The 25,640-nt window shown below is 37.0% G+C and overlaps 1 protein-coding gene across 2 annotated transcripts; it reads right to left on the bottom strand.

Annotated features, from left to right (window-relative positions):
* Window positions 1-2,526: 2,526 nt before the first annotated feature.
* On the bottom strand, window positions 2,527-25,006 carry GJE1 (gap junction protein epsilon 1). Of its 2 annotated transcripts, XM_089673504.1 has the most exons (3): window positions 24,482-25,006; window positions 20,990-21,172; window positions 2,527-8,817 (listed from the first exon to the last, which is right to left on the bottom strand). In XM_089673504.1, exons 1-3 carry the CDS (start codon window positions 24,518-24,520, stop codon window positions 8,422-8,424), a joined length of 618 nt encoding a protein of 205 aa, XP_089529630.1. In that variant the 5' UTR covers window positions 24,521-25,006; the 3' UTR covers window positions 2,527-8,421. The 2 variants fall into 2 exon arrangements, with proteins under 2 accessions (XP_089529630.1, XP_089529629.1); XM_089673503.1 differs by lacking the exon at window positions 24,482-25,006 and having other exon boundaries at window positions 20,990-21,217.
* Window positions 25,007-25,640: the final 634 nt, after the last annotated feature.

The raw sequence follows: 25,640 nt of genomic DNA, 5'->3' as shown, positions 1-25,640 counted from the left end.
TACTCTCCCTAGGTGCGGTTGTCCTGTAAAAATGACTGCAAGAGCACAGCGCAGAATGCTGCATGAGGTAAAGAAGAATCCCAGAGTGTCAGCTAAAGACCTACAGAAATCTCTGGCACATGCTAACATTTTTGTTGACACATCTACAATAAGGAAAACATTAAACAAGAATGGAGTACATGGGAGGACACCACAGAGGAAGCCATTGCTGTCCAAAAAGAATATTGCAGCACGTTTGAAGTTTGCAAAAGAGCACCTGGATGTTCCACAGCACTACTGGCAAAATATACTGTGAACAGATGAAACCAAGATTGAGTTGTTTGGGAAGAACACACAACACTATGTGTGGAGAAAAAAAGGCACAGCACACCAACATCAAAACCTCATCCCCACTGTAAAACATGGCGGAGGGAGCATCATGGTTTGGGGCTGCTTTGCTGCCTCAGGGCCTGGACGGATTGTTGTCATTGATGGGAAAATGAATTCCAGAGTTTATCAAGACATTTTGCAGGAAAACATACGACCATCTGTCCGCCAACTGAAGCTCCGCAGAGGATGGGTGATGCAACAGGACAATGACCCAAAGCATACAAGTAATTCAACAAAACAATGGCTGCAACAGCACAGAATATGCCTTCTGGAGTGGCCCAGTCAGAGTCCTGACCTCAACCCGATTGAAATGCTGTGGCATGACCTTAAGAGAGAGATTCACACCAGACATCCCAAAAATATTGCAGTTTTGTGAAGAGGAGTGGTCCAAAATGACTCCAGATCGTTGTGCAGGTCTGATCTGCAACTACAGGAAACGTTTGGTTGAGGTTATTGCTGCCAAAGGAGGGTCAACCAGTTATTAAGTCCAAAGGTTGACATACGTTTTCCTCCCTGCATTGTGAATGTTTACATGTTATGTGCAATTAAACTATGGCAACATCTAATGTTTGTGTAGTATTATGTTCAGCAGACTGTGTTCTTCTATTGTTGTGACTTAGATGACTTTCAGAGCACATTTTATTCCCAATTCATGCAAAACTCCACGTAATCCCAAGGGGTTCACATACTTTTTCTTGCAACTGTAGGGATGGTTTACACCAGATGCTTTCCAGGGCATTTTTAAACCGTATCTGGTACACATGTACAGTAATTTCCATGTATTCCAATGGCCCTAGTTCACACCAATGTGGTCAGTTTTAGTGTTTTCAACAAAAGTACAACCTGCTGCAGTTTTTTTACCTGGAATGCATCAAAACGTGTCCAAATGCATGTACACACACTACAAACCACATAACCATTGTTCCAAGATTTGTCAAGTGCCAAAATAGAAAAAGAAAAAAATACACTGGAATGCATAGAAAATTCATAAAAAATACATCTAAACACACATGCAAAAAGAGTGCTAAAAGTGTGGTGTGAACTAGCCTAATGACAGAAGAAACCAATAGGGTCTTTTCTGTCATAAAAAATTTACCTATTTGTGTTTTTTAATGTTTCGGTTTAGTTTCACTCTAATATCCCACATGGAAGAAAAATATATTTTAAATATATTTTAAAAATATTTTTAAAATATATTTTAAATATATTTTAAAAATATTTTTCTCAAATATATTGACATATATTTGAAATACAATTTATATATTGTATGTTGAAATGTGTTTTTTTTATATATATTACAAAATACTGTACAGTATATGAAAAATATTTTTAAAAATATATTTTTTTTTAAATACATTCTTCAGATTTTTTTTTTAACATATAAAAAAAAGTCATTTTAACATATATTTTTACATATATTTGTAAATGCATTCCAGAAATATTAGATTAAGTGTATTTTAAAGACATACAGTATATTTGAAAATGTATTTTTAAAAATATTTTTCAAATATTTTGTAATATAAAAAAAACGCATTTCAACATCCAGTATATATATATATATATATATATATATATATATATATATATATATATATATATATAAATAAACATTTTTTTAAAATATATTGAATACGGACAAAATTGTAGTATTTCAAATATATGTCAATATACAGTATGTGGGAAGAATGTTTTTAACATATATTTAAAATATATTTCTGTTCCATGTGGGATGTGTTTTAGAAGCTGTATAGCTTTGGTGTGGAAACTGCATGGATTGCTAACCTGTTTTATCCTATAGTTTTCTCTCAGTTCATGTTTATTTCATACGAGCAATCAATAAAGTTGTATAATGCTTGAATATCTTTTGGTAGGTGACTATATTTGTTTTTTAGAACTATTCAACACAAATAGTATTTATGAAGTCTTTAGTCTTCATAAATTCTGTAAACCAGAATAATAATCGAAGGTTTATGTCACAGGTCATATCAAACTAAGCCATCACATAACACGCAATCATAAATGGTTCAATTTTCACTGAGCTAATTATTATCCTTACAGGTTATAGTGGTTAAGGATTTTTTTTTATTAAATACACTGATTTGAAGAACCAGAAAACTCAAATACTTGGCATACACCACCATAAGTAGCATAAGTAGCAAGTTGTAAACATTTATTTTTTTATTTTCCCTTAAAGATGTTGACATTCAAAAATAAAAAATAAAAAAATCCAGACATTTGAATTATTAATTCAATTAAAAGAAAACAAAACAACAGCACATTAATAGAATTTCCACGCAGAAAGACCATTCCTGAGATTATATATTTTAGCTTGAAAGAAAAGATGCCCTTTCCTAAATACAAGTTGGATGGATAATCGATGCAATACTTTTGTCACAAATGTTAACATAGCAATTTCTTTCTTTAAAGCCCCATTCCAGCATAAAACCATACCATGATCTATACAAAAAAAAATAGCCCCATCTAAAAGCCTTTTTTACTTACCTGTAGCCACAGTCACGTGACGATCTAGCCCGAGACTTCTCCTATTGTGTTTACTGCCTGGTTTGGGTCTGTCTTCAGGTGTCATGTCTCTGCCTGCCTGACCTGGACACTTTCTATTGGATTGGCTGCAGTGAGATCCTCTCATGATCCAGAAGAGGATAGAGATATCAGAGGGGACAGCAGGGGACCGGAGGGGGGTACTAGAGCACTGGATCAGCAGTCCCCCCCCTACCCAGAAACAGTGCCAGTTTGGGACCTTAATGGGGTGCTGTTAGTATATCACAAGGCAAAATTGAAAAGAAGACTGTTAGTATGGGTTAGAGGAGGGTGAAAGGAAGGGCTAGGAAAAAATAGTTTTATCCCCTAATGGGACTTCAGGTACAACATTTTAAAAAGAAAAAAAATTATCTTACTGCATGCCTAAAGTGCAGGCAGCTTCTGCTTTCACATCTTTTCGCATTTTGTAAAAGTGGCCACCCAACCCCCAGCCTTCCAAATGGACATTGTAGAGCATGGGTGTCAAACTGGCAGCCCTCCAGCTGTTGCCAAACTACAAGTCCCATGAAGCATTGCAAGATTGACAGTTACAAGCAAAACTCCCAAAGGCAGAAGCATGATGGGACTTGTAGTTTTGCAACAGCTGGAGGGCCACCAGTGTGACACCCCTGGTGTAGATAGTGCAGAGGACTTTGATGATTGGACCTATTGATCCATCACTGTGATGCACAACCTCATTGTCAAATAGAAACAGGTGATGGGTAGGAACAGGGTGCTATCAGTACATTTTGAGGCTGGCCAGGGTATCAAGTGACCAACAGTGCTTTTACAGAGTGCTGAAGATAAGTGCAGGTGTATGGAAGCATAGAGGTTTGCAAACACATTTTTTTTGGGGGGGGGGGGGGGGGGGGTGTTGTCTTTTAAAAGAACAGGGCTTACAGTTAAATATACAATTGAAATACCTATACATGAACAGTTTTGCCTACCAAATTATTTGAAGTTCTGTTCAGGTAGTCTTGTGATCCAGACAACACAGCTGGATTATATACCTACCTTCAGCCTGGGTTCACATATATGCGGTACGGTATATCGCATGTGATTCACACAGGAACCGCACCGCATTCCTGTGCAAATCACATGCGATTTGTGTGCGGTGCAATTGGAGCCATACATTTTGTATGGCTCTAATCGCACCGTACCAAAAAGGTGCAGGACCCTTTTTTTGGTCCGCACTAGAATCGGATCGCATGGATATTCACACCCATGCGATCCGATTATGCGTTTTGCGGACCGCTTTTGGGGTGTTGTTAATACACACCCACAGCGGTTTGAATGAACGGGGTGCAATTCTGATGCGGTGCGGAATTCGCACAAAAAACGCTGCGAATTTCACACCGCATCAGTGTGAACCAGGGCTCAGACTATATTGCAGTTAAGCAATACAGTCTGGTTCAAAACCCAAAGCCAGATAGATAGCAAAGGAGACGCTCTCTCCTACTCCAGATATGTTCACAATTTTAGTCTGAAAGCACTGCGTGAAGCAATAATGCTGCCTGGTTAGCACAGAGGGGGTTATTTACTTAGGGCCAATTCATACTGATTTGCGCTTTTTTTTTTTTGTACAATTCCATCTATTTTAGTCATGCGTAAACATCCATTTGATATACATTTTGAAATCTGTTGACATGCATTTTAGCACACGTTAAAGTGTACTGGATTTTCACTGGACATCTGCTTACATCCATTGCATTAAAATGCATACGTTTGCATTTTAGCGCAACTCAGGTCAATGCAGCATTATGATGTGAATAGGACACATTGGAAATTATTGTTTTTCAGTTTTCCTTCCATTGATCTGCAATTTACAGCTGCGCTAAATCTCAGTTCAATGCACTGATGTGAATTGACCCTAAAACTGCATGGCGCAAAATCTGGTGCAGCTCTGCATAAGCCAATCAGCTTCCAGGTTTAAGGGCCAATTCACACTGACTTGTGCTAAAATGTATGGAAAATGGATGTACATTTCCATCCACTTTGTCGCGTGCTGACGTACGTTGACATACATTTTAGTGCACGTTAAAATACACTGCATTTTCACAGGATATCTTGTGCACTTTATTGACATCCGCTTACATCCACTGCATTGCGCTAAAATGCTAAATATATACAATGCAGGTCAACGTAGCATTATGGTGTGAATAGGACAGATTGGAAATTATTATTTTTTAGATGTCCTTCTGTTGATCTACGTTTTACAGCTGCAATAAAACACAGATCAACGCACTGGTGTGAATTGGCCCTTATTGTCAAAGCCTAATTAAACAAGCTGAAGTTAGAAGCTGATTGGCTACCATGAAAAGTTGCACCAGATTCTGAGTGCTCCAGTTTTAGTAAATCTCCTCCTGCATGTTTTGCCACCTGCATTGCAGAGAACTGCAGGGAATTAATATGAGAGACTACAATCTTCAATATTCTGAGTCATCATCCTGAAACAAATATGCAGGTAAGGATTTATGCCCCCTCGTTTCTGTTAGAAAAGATTAGTTCACCTTTACCAAAAAACTGTCTATGCAGGTAAGCAGTGCCAGTAGTGCAGCTTTGACTAAAGTTCAATAATTTCCTTGCTGTAGGTATAAGTCATTTACGTACCTCCTGAAGCCTGACCAAAAAACTCCCCCTGTCCTGCCTTGTTGCTAGGACATTGCTAGGATGCTCCAGCCATTTCCGCTCACCCTCATCATCACTGGTGCAAGCTCTCTCTCCATTCCTGAACTTGGTGCTGCTGCAATAGAGGAGATAGTGAATTGTGTGTATGGGGAGTGAGAGCTCCCTCCTGTGATGGTAGAGGTGGGCAGTAATGGCTGGGAGTGTCTTAGCAATGTCCTACCAACAGGGCAGGATGGGGGGGGGGGGATTAACATATCTGGGAGGTTTTCGGACAGGCTTCATGGAGTGTGTAAATGGCCTACACCTGCCCAGTTTTTATCTACAGGCACTCCAATTTTTTGGATGAAGGTGAATCAATCCCAATGAACTTCTCCTATTTGCTCCCTTTTGGTTCTTTAATTATACCATTACAAGCTTTTATGGTATATCTGTTCAATAAGAGCAAAAAATACATGTTGATTCTGGCATAAATCTTGAGCTTCCAGCTATCATTGTGGACTGGAAAAAGAGAAGGGAGGGGAGGGGAAAGAAGAGAGGAGAGGGGAAGGGAGAGGAGAAGTGAGGAGAGGAGATTGGAGGAGCGGAGAAGAGAGGAGAGGAGATTGGAGGAGAGGAGCGGAGAGGGGAGGGGAGGGGAGAGGAGAAGAGAGGAGAGGTATTCCAGTCTTATGGTGCCAATGCTACCCCTTCCTAGATACAGAAGAGTGAGTGAGCATTGTCATCCTAGGACAGGAAGATCTTACGGCAGGATCACAGTTAAAAATCAACCTTATCTAAGGATTGGTAAACTGCAATACATTGCATTTTTCATCTTGATTTGGATATGCTTGAATTTAGTTTGACTAAGACTTGGTAAACAGTTTTCAATGTTAAACAATGCCTGAAGTTCACGCCTTAGCTTTTCTCAGCTGTATACCCTAAAGTACTGACATTACACATGATTCTTAGTTTTAGACATTAATGGTTGTAGTGGAAAATATTAACTTTTGTGGAGTTTCGTTTTAATGTCACAAAATACAATATGTACATGTTTTGTCACACTTCTTAATAGCACTTTAAAAGTGGAAAATTAAACCTCTGTACTTCAAATTTGTTCATGTCTTTAAAATAGAACTCCAGACAAACAGCTAAATACACATTTCCATTAATTTTATGTGAACTGTTATTTCTCGACCAATTGTGTTTAGCCAATCATTTATTTCATACAACTCATCTACACTGCATTGCCTGGCCGGTGACATCTTCATAACCTGGTCCAGCTTTGTGGATTCACATATCTGTCTCCAGACTGTTTGCTGGATAATACATCAGGATGATTGGTCAATGAGCAAGAAGTTTGCACAGAAAGCTGTAAGGCTAAGCCAGGAAAATAGTGAAATGATCTTGTTAAAGTATAATTAAAGGCAAGGCAGTTTTTTTTTTTCATTTTTGGATAGAATGTGAAACAGAAACTTTGCCAAGTTATACTGTTCTCTGTGTCCCAGATGGGGAAATTCACCCTAACTATTTGTCCTGGTGACCACTGGTATTGAGACAATAAAAAAGAAAATCCTAAATTTTAGATTTCTCATCACAGCTAGATTTCGGTGAATCTTCCAATGAGGATATGTTCTGGCAATAAATGTCTAAGATGGGATCTTCCCTAAATTAGGGAAAAAGTCCTCTCACTTCTTGCCGCATCTCCAAGACAAAAGGAAACGGGAAATTTCCCTAGGAGCACACAGACAACAAAAATAATCAGATAGGGGTTTTAACCCTTCCCTACTCTATCCAAAATGTTTTTAAAAAATACTATGTAGTGTGACAGAGCTGTGCGAAACACAAGAGTGGCTGGACATAGAATCTATTCATATATGTTTCTCAAATGTGTTTTGCTGTTTAACTGAAGTTTAACTTTAATTAGCTTTCCTAATATTGACACTGCATCAGCATCTGTTCTGCTAACTTACACATTTCACTGCCACAAAAAATACATCTAGATTTAGATGTATAAACCTTGTTAGATACTATAACAATACGGTTACAATGTCAATTTTCCTTATGACAAAGGTGTGCCATACTACAATATGTTTTACAATCAAATACAGTCAGTATTTATTGTAACAAATAGTATAACAGACTGCTTATATAGTATCCTAAACCACTCATTTTCACAAAATCTATTTTCCCTTATTGTAATAAGAATGCACTGCAAAAGCTGCATTTCCTAGAAAATAGTCCATATCTATGGATGTTTAATATAGATAAGCGACCACTGTTAATGTTACAGTATGAAATCACAAGTCAGGCTCTGATCCTGTATACTGTATAGAGAGCGTGTCTTTAATGGCTAAGACCGAAATTTCAATATGAAATATGGTTTGTAGTATTGTGTGACTGGACAGTTAGAACACAAATTAAAAAATCATTAAAATAAAAAGAAATACACATTTTTGTCTACCATGTTTTTTTTTTTTGGAATATTGCTAAAAATTAAAGCAATTTTAATTTAGCTTTACTGTTCCAAGAACACTTACCTATCCTTTGATAGACAAAAATAGAATTTCATCACAGCAATAATCCTTTGTTATTCCATCTGCTATGGCAATATCACTACTTTATCATCCTTCTAAAAACATAGCAAAGAATTCTACTATAGTATTTTCCCACCAAATTTTCAGCTGAAAATATATCCATTATAAGGTGATAGTACCAGGGTTATTACAGAAATACAATTAAATACACTAAAATGGTCAATCAATACATAAAAAAATGTCTCTATTGCTGTAACGTATTTCACATTAGTCCCGTCACATTTAACAGCTTCATAACCTGCATAAAATTGCAGATGTATTTCAGAAATAGTCTGTTTCACACCAGAAAAAAAGTCATTGGTGAGGCAATAGGTCACTGAGTGTTTAGAAATCCTAAACGCCTGCATAGTATCTCAAAGATTTCAGCTACACATAATACTATCGTAATCACAGTAAAAGTATACATAGCAATGAGAAAGATTGTTTTTTCAAAGTGTTCAGGAACCATGCACCTGGTGAAATTGTATTTTTTATCTAGGCTTCCTGCATCACATTTAAAAATTGGATTCACTTGGAAGCCAAATAGATGAGATTGTAACCAAAAGGCCACTACTTCCAATGTAATTCTCAACAGTACTGAGATAATGTAGAACACTGTATAAACAGGCTTCTGAAGAATGTCTTCTTGGTCGATACTCTTGCAGGCTGCGTAGAGATGGAACACTGCCCCTGGAACCAGTACTGTCACCAGCTGAAGTGCCCAAAATACCTGCAAAATGGAAATTCATTACAGTGTGAGATGCATTCCACTTTTTGTTTCAGTATAGATTTCTTGCTGTACAGAAGGATAACGAAAAGCACTTGTAAAGCAATTACCTGCTTGGCCATTAATGAACACAGGTAGTAGATCTACAACTTAAAATGTACATAAAGCCAATGCTTTTTTATTCATTTTGGAGACAGTGGGCAGCATTTATATGCCCTGTTGGATTATTACTGCTACTCAGGACTCCCATTTCAGAGAATTTCCCTCACGTCCTGTCCTCCAAATGGAAATAGTTTTTTTCGTAGTGTACTGAAGGAATAGAATTCTTGTCACGTTTTTATTTCTCTTTTTGTCCCTGTTTTTTCCTTTTAATAACATTAGTAACAAGTCTACCTTTTGGTGGCCATGTGGCAACCCTAGCAGGACAGAAAGAAGCGTGAATTTCTCTAGTGGACCCTATATAGCAGTAACAACCCAAGTGGAATGTTAACCCTTCTAAACCATTTAAAAAATAGAAAATAAAACATTTTGCTTGATATGCACTTCAATTTTGAAGAGTTTCCAGCCAAAGGCTGAAGAGCTACTTGTGCTTGCTTAGTTGCTGCTTTCATGGCATCCTCAGTGTCATCAACAAAGGGCAATCAAAGTGGCTCCTAGTAACAGATGTCACTTACTAACCAGGGACATCATGTGACACAGCAAAGTATTGAATATACTGCTTTGTCTTGATGTCTTCTTCCACTGCTTTATTTTAGATATAGCAGAGAGAGACAGACTAATTTATTGTACATTATTGTTTTACTCTATATTAAACAATGGTTTATGTATATTAATAGTTCAAATATTAAAGGGTATTTCCACTTTTGCAGTCTTGTTTGAGAGAACCTCACTATATGTGTTTTATGTGTTCCCATTCATACAGCATGTCTAATTAAAAAAAAAATAAAACATATTTCTTACCTTTTAGATGTTTCTCTGGAGAAGGTGTCATGGCTGACTGCAAGGTTTTTAAACAATGTTAGAGTGAGCCTGTCCCAAGTCTGTCCTAATTAACATACGATCCAAGAAGCCCAGCTATATACCTTTAACCCTTTGTTAGGACATACTGGGTTTATTTACTAAAGCTGGAGAGTCCAAAATCAGACTCCCTTCTGCATAGAAACCAATCAGCTTCTAACCTCAGCTTGTTCAATGAAGCCTTGGCAATGAAACCTGGAAGCTGATTGGTTTCTATGCAGAAGGGAGTCTGGTTTTGGACTCTCCAGCTTTAGTAAATAAACCCCACAATGTTCACATCTAGTCACAACTGATAATGAAGATCTCCCTGCACTGTGCAGGGTTAATTATAGCAAACACAGCTGTCCAGACCCCTCATAAACAAAGAGATTTACCTAAGATTTTTTCAAGCTGGAGGGTTCATAACAGAGCATCCAAAAAAGGTAAACTGCAATTGTAATTTTTTTTTTTTAGTTCTATTATGTGCTTGGGGACAGGTAACAAAAAGCAGGTGTTATTCCAATTTGGCTGCAACTGTGGAAATACATTTTAAAGATAGGTTTAAAAATAGTATATAACAAGTATAGTGGCTTACGTATATCAGAGAGACAATAATGCTATCTCCAGTCCATTAAACCTCTCAGTACATCTACATACTATTGCCTTCAATAAATTCATAAAATGCAGGGCTGTAGTATGCAACGTCTGTGATTGAAGAATAGTAGGTCATTTTAACTCTGAAAAGTCATGTGGCTTGGTTCTTCTACATTTTATTTTTTTTTTACTCATAATCACAATAATTTAATAATGCTCTGTCACCTCTAAGCGCATTTATAAAACACACTGATGTGTTTTATCAATATGCTGTATTTTTGTGGTACAGGCATGTTAAGGCCATATCATAAATCAGCCCCATAAAGTTTGATTCTTTGTAATCAGGACAAAAAAGATAATATGCTTAGGACAGCATCTGCACAGCAAAAATGATGGCAATATGTTCTATGAAAAGCTGAAGACAATTGTTTATATTTTCCTCGTTTTTTGAGAATAAATTCTATTCCATCTGCAGCCCATATAGGTAAATATTATCCCATATGGGCTGCACTCCTATGGGTGTGGGGATTAACCGCTTCAAGTCCAGACACTTTCACCCCCTTCCAGTCCAGGCCAACTTTCAGCTTTCAGTGCTATCACACTTTGAATGACAATTGCGCGGTCATGCATCACTACCCATATACATTTTTAGCATTTTTTGAGACAGATAAAACTTTATTTTGGTGGTATTTATTCACCACTGGGATTTTTATTTTTTTGCTATTAATTAAAAAGTAAAAAAATTCAGAAAACAAAGTGTTTTTCTTATAAAATTTTGCAAATAAATAATCTTTCTTCATAAATCTTGGCCAAAATGTATTCATCTATCTTTTTAGTAAAAAAAAAATTAAATAACCCGAATTAGTTTATAACCAAAAATTATAATATTTCACAACTGTTTCTACATTTTTATTTTATTTTTTTATATTATTATTTATGTTTTTGTTTTGTTTTTTACATACTGTCAACCTAACAGCACAGTGACACTGTACTACTTGTGGGGGGTGATGAAGATTTTTTCTTTCTTTTTTTACAGATTGCTTTTAAACCCATAAAGGCTGCAAAAGCAATAATTTCTTTTTCTCTCTGGCTGACAATTGTTTATATTTTCCTCGTTTTTTTAGAATAAATTCTATTCCATCTGCAGCCCATATAGGTAAGAATTATCCCATATGGGCTGCACTCCTATGGGTGTGGGGATCTATTAACCGCTTCAAGTCCAGACACTTTCACCCCCTTCCAGTCCAGGCCAACTTTCAACGCTATCACACTTTGAATGACAATTGCGCGGTCATGCATCACTACCCATGTGCATTTTTAGCATTTTTTGAGACAGATAAAACTTTATTTTGGTGGTATTTATTCACCACTGGGATTTTTATTTTTTTGCTATTAATTAAAAGTAAAAAAATTCAGAAAACAAAGTGTTTTTCTTAGAAAATTTTGCAAAGAAATAATCTTTCTTCTTAAATCTTGGCCAAAATGTATTCATCTATCTTTTTAGTAAAAAAAAATAAAATAACGAGAATTAGTTTATAACCAAAAATTATAATATTTCAAAACTGTTTCTACTTTTTTTTTTTTTTATATTATTATTTATGTTTTTGTTGTGTTTTGTACATACTGTCACCCTAGCAGCACAGTGTCACCACAGTGACACTACTACTTGTGGGGGGTGATGAAGATTTTTTCTTTCTTTTTTTACACTGATTGCTTTTAAACCCATAAAGGCTGTAAAAGCAATAATTCCTTCTTCTCTCTGGCTGCATTCTTGCAGCCATTGAGAAATACTGTGAGAGCTGTGATTGGTCACAGCTTGTCACATGGTATAAGGCTGTCGTGAATAGCCTTGTACCATGTGACCTCTGATCATTCACTGATTTTACAAGTAGTAAACAATGATGTCAGGAAGTGACATCTTGTTTACTACTGTTCATGTGATCACTGATTGGCCAATCAGTGATCATATGAATCGGGACCTCTGTACAGCGATCTGTGTTCCCAGGAAGTGTGCACAGGCAATGGATGCGGAGGGACGTTTAGAAACGTCCACCAGCATCGGCAGCGATCCCTTCTGGACGTTTATCTACAAGGGCCGGACGGGAAGTGGTTAAAGGACAATTTCACTAAAAGTGAAATTTTCTTTTAAAGTCTAACTAGGGCCTTTTTTACATTTTAATACTATGGGGAAGGGAATAACAGTTTTATTTAAATATGTTTGCCCACACTGCCTGCTTTGACACCTCAACTGGTCAGGAAATGAAGAGCACATATGGGGACACAAACAGCAATAAAAACTTGTCTAGCTTCAAACCCTTCTTTTAACTACTACACTAAAAAAAAAATATTTATTTTTCCATTGCAGATCTTTTACCATCTTTTCAATTTCTGTCTCACAGCTAAAAGAAAGACAGAAACTAAGCTGTTTCTCATATGGGGACACACAAACAGCAAAATCAGTGGACAGATATCCTAACTTCTTTATTCAACCGATAACTACCAAAAAATCTTTCGGCAAAAAGAACATTGTTGATAGTGGTTTCTTATCTGAGAGGCAGATGTTGCTCATTGCTTAGGAAATCCTAGAAACCTCTACAAGAGCCCTAGGGATCCACTGGTCGAGAAAGTGTCAGGAACCTTGTTAGCAGCCTATTTAAAATTGGGGTCTGCTAAACCTCATTGCTGGATTGTCTTCAGTGTTTTCTGTGGTCCTGAAAAAATACTGATTTTACTACTATGTCTGACACTTTTCTTCGGATTTCCGCTGCCGGTTACAGTATGTCTTCTGCTCATCTGTGTTATTGACCCCTACGTGGACTTCTGACCACGACTCTGCCGCTTGACTTAGTTTCTTACCCACTCCTACTTGTCCCCGACCTTAAACCTGATCTTGATCCTATACCTATCTGCCTGGCTAATGCCAAACACAGCTTGTGTCTTAAACTCCATTGCCACTGAGTGGATTTCTACATTTCCAAGCTCAACTGCACTGCTGCAGCTTCCTAACACCCTTCCGATGCCCTAGCAGTCCGTCTCTACTACCAGGGATGCTTGGACAGGAATTGTGAACGAGGCCACCCTTTTCATCTCAGCACCCACAGTCAGGTAAGCGACAAAAATGCTGTATTAAGCAGGATATATTGACATTAGCAATTTAACTAAAATGCTGCAAAAAATTGCTCTGATCACAAAGAAATAATAAATCTGGTCATGAAATGCTAAAGGCTACTGTCCCAAACTTTTTCTTCATTATTGAATACTTGCTGGGAAATTAAATCCTATGCCAGTTTCTTATATCTCACCAGTGGTGAGATATTTCCACTAGTTACTCAAGTGACAGGGCAACTGCAAAGCCAAAGAAAGTACTGGCAAAAATTGTATTTATTTATTTATTATGTATCTGGAGCACTGATAACATTCAGAAAAGATTTCCAGTGGAAATGGATGATATAAGTGAATCATTTTTCACATGAAAGTTTCTTTTTGCAGCTGACAGCAAAACATAAAAAAAATCTATATGCTGATAATTAAAATAATATTGAAATAAAATAACATGAGTGTAACTAAATGGCCAGTGGTATATCACACTGTTCAACAGGTAAAAAGTTTTGGGCATAAAATTAGCTTATCTTACATAATTTTGGGGTGCTGAAAACGAAAATGACCCTAAAAAATGTTGATTGGCTCTAGTTTCCATGATATATTCACCCATCTAATGACGTAAGCCATTCAAAATTATGATGCAACTTCAGCTGCATATTGCGCAATTGATACTGGTGACCAATAGAAAATTGCATGTATACTGAGATGATGCAATATTAGCCTTTAATTGCATCACTTCACTGCATAAAAGCTGCAGTATCTGTAGCTGATTGTAGTTCGACAGCGTCTTTACATTTCGTTTTATGCTTATATAGGCTACTCAGTAATGCCTCGAACTTGTGTGAATAAAGCAGATAATTTCTGCTATATCTGCGGTGAAATAACTTTTATCTCACAAAAAAGGAGGATAACAGGAATGATTAAGAAAGCCTACAACTTGTATTTTGGCTGCAAGATAGGAGACCAGGACAAGAGCTGGGCACCACATATATGCTGCAATTCTTGTGGGACGGCACTGGAGCAATGGTTGAATGGAAAAAAGGCATCTATGCCTTTCGCTGTGCCAATGATTTGGAGAGAGCCAACAGATCATGTTAGTAATTGTTACTTTTGTATGGTGCCTCCAATTGTAAAAGGGCTAAATAAGAAGAAAAAGTTATCTGTGCACTATCCAAATATTCCATCGGCAATACGTCCAGTTCCTCATGGAGAGGGGCTACCAATTCCTAAAGCACCAGAATCCTTCGTGGTTGAGTCAAGTGAGGAAGAACCTGAAGCGTGTAGTCACGTGCAGTTGTAAGAGATAGCCCTTTCCTCGAATACAAGAGAAAAGCCAAGAGAAGCAAAACCGACACAAACTGAAGACAAAACTAGTGAGAATCCTAAGTATTAAAATGATTCAACTTAGCTTATGGCTATAATTTTTCTTGGTAATCCTATGCAATATATTATGCCATTTAGGCTTTGTTATGTAGTCAATATCACTTGCTTTATATTTGTGGAAAGACATCTATCTATATAATTATTGTGCATTATGTAGTCATTACGCCTATAGTAGAAAACTTTCTGTTTACAGAAAAACTAGAGCCAATTGACAAATTTCATTGTTATATTTGAACTCAGAATGTGAAATTCATTAAGAAATGGATCCTTTTGTTTCCAAAACTGGCAAAAAATAAAAATTTGTTGAACAGTGTCATTAATAACAATAAATATCTGAAATAAGTGTATAGGTTAGAAATTAGTTACTTACAGCTTAGTTTATCCTAAAATGTTTTTTTTCTAACATGTAAAATCTTTTAAGTTGTTTAAAGTATTCCTATATTTGTATGTCTGCTATAACAATTAAAATATATAATCAATTTGTGTAATTAAATAATAAGTGTTAAATTAGATACTGACCTTCGTGCAATTTCTGATAAGTTTGATATTGCACAGGGCAGTGAAATAATTAACTTTATAAATACTACCTATAGTGTTCCCTTACGCTTGAAGTTTTCATTATGATCAGTGGTAAAAGATCAAATTGTGTTTTTTACCAAGTGGAAACTGTTGATACAATGGAAAGTTGTGTCTGTGCAAGAATTTCACAGTCAGCTGTAGACAGACCATCATGGTAAGAAGCCTGTACAGGCATAATGGAACAAAATAATGGTATCTATGAAGTGTGTGATCTCATTTCATTGTCTTACAGTATCAAATGCATCAGAAACCTGATAAATGGTAGAGTTTGATTTTTTTCTTACCTTAGGAAGCTTAAAGGATAAGTTCCATAAAGATCCATATTTTTATGCAGGTAAAAAAAATGCATTTATTATTTTTGTCCAAAGGAGCCTGGAAAGCATTGCACCAGCGATCAATAGGTCACTGATGCCATGCAGGTCTTGTGCAGACCTATCAGAATATCTCCTTGCCGTACGGGATGTACGAGCAAGCAGATATACTGACAGGAAGAATCAATAAACTACCACGGCACTGTGGAACATTAATTTAAAACTACAAGCTAACAGCCGTTAAGGCTGTCGTGACTTGTAGGCACTCATTCACAGAACTCTGTGAATGAGTAACGCGGCCGTGTGGGTGGAGCCCCGCACAGCTGCGCTGTTTTCAAATCTGACAGATAGTACAGGGAGACTTCTCCTCGTACTATCTGTCAGAGGGATGGGGGGGCAGCGGGCGCGGCTGAAGCTATGGGAACATGTTACATGTTCCACCCTAAAAATGGGTGAAACAAATAACATGTTCCAAAGGTGAACTTGTCATTTAAGGGCCTGTGTTGAGAGGCTTTTGACTTGTGTCAATCCATTGACATCAGTTTGAGCTGCTTCTAAAACCACTCAGTATTTGACCTTCCTTCTGACCTACTCGAAGCAAGTTTTGCATTCTGATAGATTTGCATGAGAATGCAAAATCAGCTTTGAGCAAACAAAACCCTGTTAACACAGGCCCTAAATGTAGGCTGAAGCAGAGCTGAAGTGGAACACAATAATACATTTAAAAGAGAAGTATGACTGGGGAAAAAAATTGATACTTACTTAGGTGGATGCAGCATCAATCCGATGCTGCATCTGTCCCCTGCTGTTTCTGTAGTGAGAACTGAGCAATCAAACATCACTGATCGCTCAGTTCTCCCCCTCTGCTCTGAGCAGAGAGCCGGGATTGTCAGTCTCTGGCTCTCTGCTCTGCACCTCCAGCTCTCAGTGGAGTGCTGGGGTGTAAAGGGGCTGGCTCAGGCTCTTAGTGGATTGCTGTAAGGCTGAGCCAGGTGCCAGTCAAGGTCGTGATCTTACCAGAGCCTGTACCACCTCTATGACATCAGCTAACAGCAGGCTTTAGGCCGGCCATAAATGGGTCAAAATTTGACTGATTTTTCGACCAAGAATAATCGGACGATTTTCGCTCTGTTAGTGGGTCAATGGCCCCGGACGATTTTCGTGGTTCCTCCCCTTTTCGGTGATCGGGCATGTTGGAAAATCCATGAAACACGGCCAATTTTCGACTCTATGATGGTCAAATCGTACAATTGTTTTTCCGAAAAGAATATGCGCATGAGCCGTGACCTGGAAGGAACAGAATTTTTGCCTGTTATATGGGATGAACTTTATGACTTGGTTGGCCTATTTTCAAAATCATTGATGGCACCATCGGATTACCGAGTGAACAACATTTTCGATTTTCGGACGAAAAATCTTTCGGAATTCGACCCAAGTATGGCCTGCATTAGTCTGCTGTTGGCTGAAACGGGTCAGCACTATCTGCACTCCTGTGATCCATAGAAGTATAGCCAAAAAAACTTTGGCTATACTTCTTTAAGTAAGAGTCTACAGATTATTGAAGCGGCTAAACACATCATTATGCCCTATGCCCTTTAATAGGTAAAACAAAAAGGGTTTTTTGCCTTTGAAACATTGGGCCTGATTTATTTTTTAAAAAAGTACATATGTATCAATGCACCTGCAAACCCAGTTGCAAAGCCAAAGAAAAGAACCAAAGCATACTCTTACAACATTTAGTATACACATATGATGCTTATAGAAATGCTCACAGCTAAGATATTGTACATACCAGCTAATTCACTAGGGGGCCCCTGTACATTAAAGCACATGCGTTAATGTGCATTGTGCTGAGGCAGCCCATTGGTCTGCCTACAGCACCAAAACACACCAACAAAGGTGCATGTACTACATTTAATACCCAGTGAATAATATAGGTTGCCATGCATTGCTGTAACACAACAGCGTGAATCCAGCTTTAAAAATGTTCTTTGCTAAGCAGCACATGCTCCAGGATCTGAACATACACCAGCTAAGTGGTGGCATACCCTGAATAAAAAAAATATTTCTTCCCGATTTAGGGCTCATTCACAGCATATCCATTGAGTTGTGTGGATCTAAATAGATCAATGCAGACTCCTCCGAGGACACATAGAAAACTATTGTTTTCTCCCTGTTTACCACCATACAGGTGCAGCACTGTGTGTTGTGTAAAATGAAATACATAGTGCAACTCATTGCTGCATGTTGCAATGCATTGTGGTGCATAGAGATGATTGAAGGATCATATTTTGAGACTTTAATCGCTTCCCGACCGCCCTATAGCACAACTACTGCTACATGACGGCAGGGCTGCGCAAAATCACACATATATACGTGATTTTGTATTTCCAGGCAGGGGGTGCACCGCCATTGGTGGCTACAGCTGTCGATCACTGGGTCCTGGCTGGAGATTCCCTGCCAGCACCCAGCGATCGCCGAGTAACACTGACAGGGGAGAGGTCTGTATGTAAACAATACACTTCTCTCCCCTGTCAGCACCAGCATGCTGCTTTGTATTGCTCTGCATAGCAGAGCAAAACAAAGCAGCATGCTTACACAGTAAAGTACAGCACACAGCACATAATGTGAAACACACACAGCACAGTTAACCCTTTGATCGCCCCAGATGTTAACCCCTTCCTGCCCAGTGTCATTAGTACAGTGTCAGTGCTTTTAATTAGCACTGATCACTGTATTAGTGTCAGTGGGGATATCAGTGGCAGTTAGTTCCCCCCAGTGTCAGAATGCCCGCCGCAGTTCCGCTATAAGTCGCTGATCGTCGCCATTACTAGTATAAAAAAAAAATTCCATCATATATACCATTTGTACACGTTGTAACTTTCACATAAACCAACTAATTTACACGTGTTGGGATTTTTTTTTAGCAAAGGCATGTAGCAGAATACATTTTGGCCTAAAGTTATGAAAAAAAATTTAAATTATGAACAATTTTTTACTGGATATGTTTTATAGCAAAAAGTCAAAAATAATGGGGGGGTTTTCAAAATAGTTTTTTATGTATATAGCTCAAAAAATAAAAACCAAAGAGGCAATCAAATAACACCAAACAAAAGCTCAATTTGTGGGAAAAAAAGGACATCAATTTAATTTGGGTGCAACGTTGCATGACCGCACAATTGTCAGTTAAAGTAACGCAAAAAATGGCCTGGTCAGGAAGGGGGTTTTATATCCTCTGGAGGGCAAGTGGTTAATAAAGTTTAAAGAAGGAAAAAAGAGTAAATAGTGTGATACGTGGTAACAACACATCACACTGCCCTTACATAATATAAACCAACCTGCTTTTCGTTTATAAAAAATAAATCAGGCCCAGTGTATCATGTTTGGTTGCTCCAATAAAGGTATAATTCCCATTTTAAAGAGTAACTCCACTTTTGTTGTGAAAAAAACATTCCCCTCTGGGCGATATATATATATTGCAGGGATTTTAACAAACTTTGTTGCCGATTCCTACATTTTTATTCTGAAGAAATAGCTGTTTGTTTGTCTATGTCTATGTGAAGAATGAATCTGTATGGTAGTGGTTTTATAATTGTCAGACAGCTGCTGCACCTGCAGGGTTCTAATGAGGAAATGGGCAAGGTCTGCATCCCTTTAGATATGATTTCCCATAAGGAGCATTTCACCAAATATTACATTTTTGTTGCAGGAGATGCCAAAAATCTGACTTGTATCTTATTGCAGACTTCTGGGGAAATCAGTAAGCCAATCACACAAGCAGGAAATTAAGTTTTCAGAGGGTGTTCTGTACACCATCTGTGTGTACAGAACACCTCCAGAAAGCGATATTGCATTGCATTTTACAGAAAATGACAGATGCAGATTGAAAAGTAAAGGTAATTTTTAATAACATTCCATTACATTATGACTTGAGTCGCAATTGTAAATGCTATATTATTATTTTTTTATTTGCTAATTTTTTTCCCCCACAAAAGTGTAGGTACCCTTTAAGTATATCATTGTGCATCACCCCATCTTTCTGTGGTATTTCCAAAGTAAAATGGTCACCAGATCAAATGTAATTTATTTGATTATGAACCACAATGATAATATGATAATGAAATATGATATTTTGCTGTTCTCTTGAAACAAATTCAGTTGCATGCAGATGAAGGTTCAGCCTTATCTAGAGTGTCTCTTGAGTCCCTAGGGACATGTATCTGCAATACTATTTTTGCATGCTCAGTACATTGTAAATTATGTTCTGGTATTTACTTTATTTTAAATATTATTCTTCATACATTTTTTTTACCATTTGTAAAAAAAAATTACATCAACCTAAGCAATGTTGCTTATATTTTTGCTTGTTCTATTATTTACCTTCATTATTTTTTAATAAGGCTAAAAAAGACATGTCACTAATGGTAAACATGGTTTGTTATATTTTGGGCCTCACCTTTAAATCTCAATTTTTGGTTTACATTTTACTGTTTATATGTATTTTCTAATTGTTGGATTATTGTCTTCAGTATCCAAAAAAGAGGTATCTCTGCTGCTGAAAATTGATTTTTCTATTGTTAGTTAACATTTTTTTTTGTTTTATAGTCACTTATGAAAGCTGCCTACATTAACTTTGTATAAAATCAGTTTGACTTTTTCTGTTGAGGAAATATAGCATTGTTCAGCAATTTGTAATAAAGTTTGTTTTTACTGTATGTTATTTATTTTAGCTCTCTGTCTTTGAAGTTATAGATTTTAAATTTACTATGTTACATTTTAATTCTTTGTATGATATAAACATTTTTATAGTTACAATTTTCAAAATGGTATTAAATAGTATCTATTTAACCATGTTATAGTTAGATATTAATTGTACTTATATCATTAAAGTTGGCTAAAATTTAAATATAATTGATCCTTTTGCATGAAATATGTGTGTATACATTTTTTTTTCAAGTAAGTTTTAACCGGTTTTGTCACACCCCAGAAATGTAATAATGTTCTAGATTATTAAGTCCTTTTTACTGCCTCATCAAAGTAAAGAACACGGATGGTAGCAAGGGAGTGAACATTAAAATTATTGGATTGTTGCATAGATATTTACCAAGAAATAAAGAATATTGTTCATGCCACAAACAATAATAGTCCACTAAGCCTTTGAGTAGTCATATCCTATTAGTTCCTTGAAGTGCATTCCATTTTTGCCTCACCTGAGGAGTTATCGGTCGAAACTGGTTATAACAGAAGAGGTTCACCTCCCTTTTGTCAGGTTCACAGCTGAAATGTAAGGCCTCATTTCCGTAAACAGCAAAACCCAGGACACCAAGGAAAAACATTCGCACAGAACCAAAGAAAAGGGTATGGAACTGACCAATCACCGTGGGAGGTCTGAGCTTTAAGAATAAAAAGAAAAACACATAAACCTTATGAGCTTTCATTTTACAGTTAGGACATATTTGCTAAATGTTCATATTTATTAAAATGAATATAACTTACATACATTCCTCATTGATCACATATTATTTCTGTTTTCTTCTTTGCAGAGCAATTATGCCACAGACAAAAAAAGACCCACACGTAGACTACATTCAGCACACAACTGCCTCAAAAAGAGACTACTGTCATCACTAAAAAAAAATACAACAGAATGCCTTTCTAACCAACCCAGCTCTCGAGACCTCCATTGCTCATTGTATTATATCACAGAAAGGTCAGCAGGAAAACAGTACACAGATTTGTCCTTTGTTATCCAATATACAGATGATAGAATGCTCCCGATACATGCTAGCAAATAAATAACTGAAGGGGGCGTTTTCCGATGATTTTGGAATTGTACTGAAAGCTTTCACATACAAAAACCAAGCACAACATTATTTAACTAGTTGCGAGCAAAAACCTAACAAATGGACATTAACACATCTGCCTAAATCCAAGAGCTATGCTATCTGGCCCTCCTAGGAAAGCCTACAGCCTTTTAGAAATGACTAATTAATATTGCCGAGTGCCTACAATGATTATAAAGAATACAGACCACGTTTTCCAGATGTAATTAAAGTACTTGTTACCACAGAGTGGACAGACACTGTTGCAATGATTCATACCTTTACTATTATGCATTTCTAAGAATGCTAACGCCTTTCTGGATACTCACACATCCTTCATAGAAGTTCTTGATATAATTTAAAGACATCTCTTGCAAAATGTTATCTTGGTGAAAATCTGGAGTAATTCATGTCTCTCATTGCCAATTTGCTAACACTGGACCTCGTTCACTGTTATTGCTCTCTCATGACCCTTGCTGTAAAAAACTCTTGTCACTGCACATTTCTCTTTTATCTCTAGGCCCCAATCAATTTTCACTCTCCGGACAAAAAAAAGGCAAAACAAAGCATAGTACATGTGGTCAGCTCTACATCACCCAGCAAACTCAGTCAGCAGAAAAACCAACAGAATTCTAAGGTGAGTGCAGCAGGCTGATATATTTGGGGGGACAAACAATGACTGACTTTCTTTAATATTCTTAGAAAGCTGTTAGCTCAGACTTCTCTTGACTATTATTCAAATCAAAGTTTTTTGTATATGAAAGATGATATCAAACAACTTCTCCCTCACTTTTCCTCATTCATGAGTTTACAAAAAATGATCTGAATGTCCTATATATTTAAATAATTATTTTAAAAAGTGCTATTTCATACAACAATTTACAAACATGTTTACCTTCACCATGAGACTTTTTTAAATTGATTTACAACTTATACACTTAGCTTATAAAACACTCATAACATTATAAACTGAAACATTTATTACTTTATTCACGAAAGCTTTATTCATTTTTAAGTCAATTCCTAGGGGCAGTACCCCATAACACCCACTCAGAATCCAATCTTGTACTGGTCTAACTTTGGCAAAGTGAACTTTGGTTGTGTACCTGAAGGATATTCTCACAATTTTTTCTAAATTTCCCCTAACTCCCCTCCCTAGATCTTCTTCATAGGTCATTATCTACCTCCTCTGACAGCTGTGGCCTCCTGTGCTACCTTCAGCTCATCCAGTAAAAGTTTAATGATGGTTGAGGTTTTCTATGCTGTCTTCAGCCCATCCAGTAAAAGTTTAAAGTTGCTGTGGCCTTCTATGCTGTCTTCAGCCCATCCAGTAAAAATTTCAAGTTGCTGTGGCCTTCTGTGCTGTCTTCAGCCCATCCAGTAAAAGTTTCAAGTTGCTGTGGCCTTCTGTGCTGTCTTCAGCCCATCCAGTAAAAGTTTAAAGTTGCTATGGCCTTCTATGCAGTCTTCAGCCCATCCAGTAAAAGTTTAATGACAGCTGTGTCCTACTGTGCTGTCTTCAGCTCATCTGATATATATTTCCTGATGGCTGTGGCCTTTTGTGGTGTCTTCAGCAGATTCAGTGAAAGTTTCATGACGGCTCTGGCCTTCTGTGGTGTCTTCAGCAGATCCGGTAAAGGTTCCCTGACGGCTGTGGCCTTCTGTGCTGTTTTCAGCCCTTCCGGTAAAAGTTTCATGATGGGCTTCCCATGCCTGTGCATTAATGTTTAAACTTAAATGGACGTAGCTCCTGCAGTATGGGTATGTCCCATTCAAGTCCAAGAGACACAAGTGTACAGACAGCCCGGAAGTGGATTTCCACTGGCCTGGACTGCAGCTGCCAGAGGAGGTAAGGCTAACCATACACATAGATTTCTCTTGTTCAGATTGTGGCCTGACCAAGAGAAAATTAAATAGATTCTTACTTTCATGCTAAACAGAATTGATGGAGGTACCTCTGCTGCCAGTTATTGTATTCAAGTAGCCATGACACAAACAGCTTGAATATCTAAACATTAACTACATCTGATAGGATGAAATCACTGTTTATCTGTCAATTTTCTACCCAACTCCTTCAATTTTTCAAACAAAGTTTGCCAATTTGGTTGGTACTGATAGGGAGGGGCAGCAGGAATTGGCCAATGGCAAGAATTGGCCAGATTTGTATGACCATTTTAAGGACCTGCAAGAGGGAGGGTTGTCACAGTACTGTACTGAGGAGGGCTAGGGGGATTTATTTAACAAATTCAGGAATGTGGCATTTAACAATTAAGAGCTCTGAATAAACATGTTAGTGCCTTGTTTTATGAGGCAATGTACAGCAATCATGTAAAATACATATTTTATTGGTCTGGTATAAGTAAATTATTCCTGACTGACATATACTACACTGGACAGCTCATGGCCCTAATTGATTAAACTGTTGTCTTCAAAAAGTACTTTTTTCTTCAATTAACGTACAGCTTTTTAGTGAGAATATTTAGACATTTGTTTCAAAGGTGTTACACTTTCAAAATTGTCAAAAACATTCAAGACTGCGTCATATAAACATATAGAGCTATTTTTAGGCAATATAAGTTAGAACAAAAAGAATCTAATTACAGATGTGATTAAATATTTATACAAAAAAGAAAAAAAATCTAAACCGAACTATGCTGGAAAGATAAGGATTACACAAAATGTATATAAAATATAATATTATTACATATATTAAAAGGTCATACAAACGTGTATGTACAGAAAACAATAAAAATGATGAAATATTTACTCAGTCATTAACTTGATTAGATTTCAAGCAGCAGAGTCCCATTAAAATATTAATTAAATTCTGAAGACATTGTTTTAGTATAAAACAGAGACCATAAAGAGTATGTTACTCACCAACCTCAGTCCAGGTGTTGTGTTGTTTGGGCGACCCATTCAATCCTTGTTTGGGGTCAATCTCATCCTTGTTCGTAGAATTCCCAGGCTGATCTGGATTAACAGAGCCAGAAAGAGCCATTTCTCTGCCATTGCTAAGTGGCAGCTACTACATGTAACAACTCATTAGCAGATTGATTAACTCATTAACTGAAACAAAGATGTTATAATCCATAATTCGTGACTCTAACAAGTGTTTTTGTGCCTTGATACTGCCAGTCACAGAAAAGAGAAGAATCGCTCAGTACAGTACAGTAGATACACCAGTGCAAAAATGCTCTGTACATTGTATCTGATGGCAGAGTAATGAAAAGCTCAGCATCATGTGATCACAGTAGCTGAAAGCCTCTTTCAGATTGCTCCCTTGTACCACGGTTTACATCAATGATAAACTAGCTTCATTTAGAACTGCAACCCAGGGACTATGTTCAGGTTACAAAATCTAGAAAATTTTATTGTGTGGATAGTGGGGAAGCTATTTTTTTTTAATTAGCTAAATGCTTTGTAAAATGTTTTCAATATCTGTGCATTATTAAAATTCTTGTAACAGAACATATATTGTATGTACACTATCATGAGAGATTTATGGAGGTTGCCAAGACTGGACTCTCTCTAAGCATATTAGTTCCCTGGCTGTCATTCTGATATGCACTTTGAATTCAATGCTGTCTGAGTTGCTGGCATGGATTGAGAGACACTTTTCTGACACTTATTTACAGCATGCTTTTTCCGGGACTGTCACTGAAACAAACTAAAGTCACATACAGCCTTTTTAACCTCCCTAGCGGTCTGATTATGTCCATATTTCTGTGCTGAAAGCGGTACATTTTTTTGCATGGAAATATGTTGTTTTTTTATTGTAGGCCTATAATTTTTAGGAATAACTCACTGAAATCTGTCCGAACTAGTCCGAGTCTAGTAAACATCCCGGGTATAATAAAACTTGAAACAAGAAATCATAAATTATAATATAATAAATAATCATAAGAAATAATAATATAATAATAATAAATTTAATTCAATAATATAATCAAACCAAAAACACTGAAATTTGAAATATAGCGCCAAGTTCGCACATCGCTGAGCTCAGTTGCAGAATCGTTTTCAGTGTCTGATGATG

The sequence above is a fragment of the Staurois parvus genome, unplaced genomic scaffold (assembly GCF_062004578.1).
Source record: "Staurois parvus isolate SC_StPar_1 unplaced genomic scaffold, SC_StPar_1.0 ptg000139l, whole genome shotgun sequence".
NCBI lineage: Eukaryota > Metazoa > Chordata > Amphibia > Anura > Ranidae > Staurois > Staurois parvus.
This window is presented reverse-complemented; position numbering and strand designations above follow the sequence as displayed.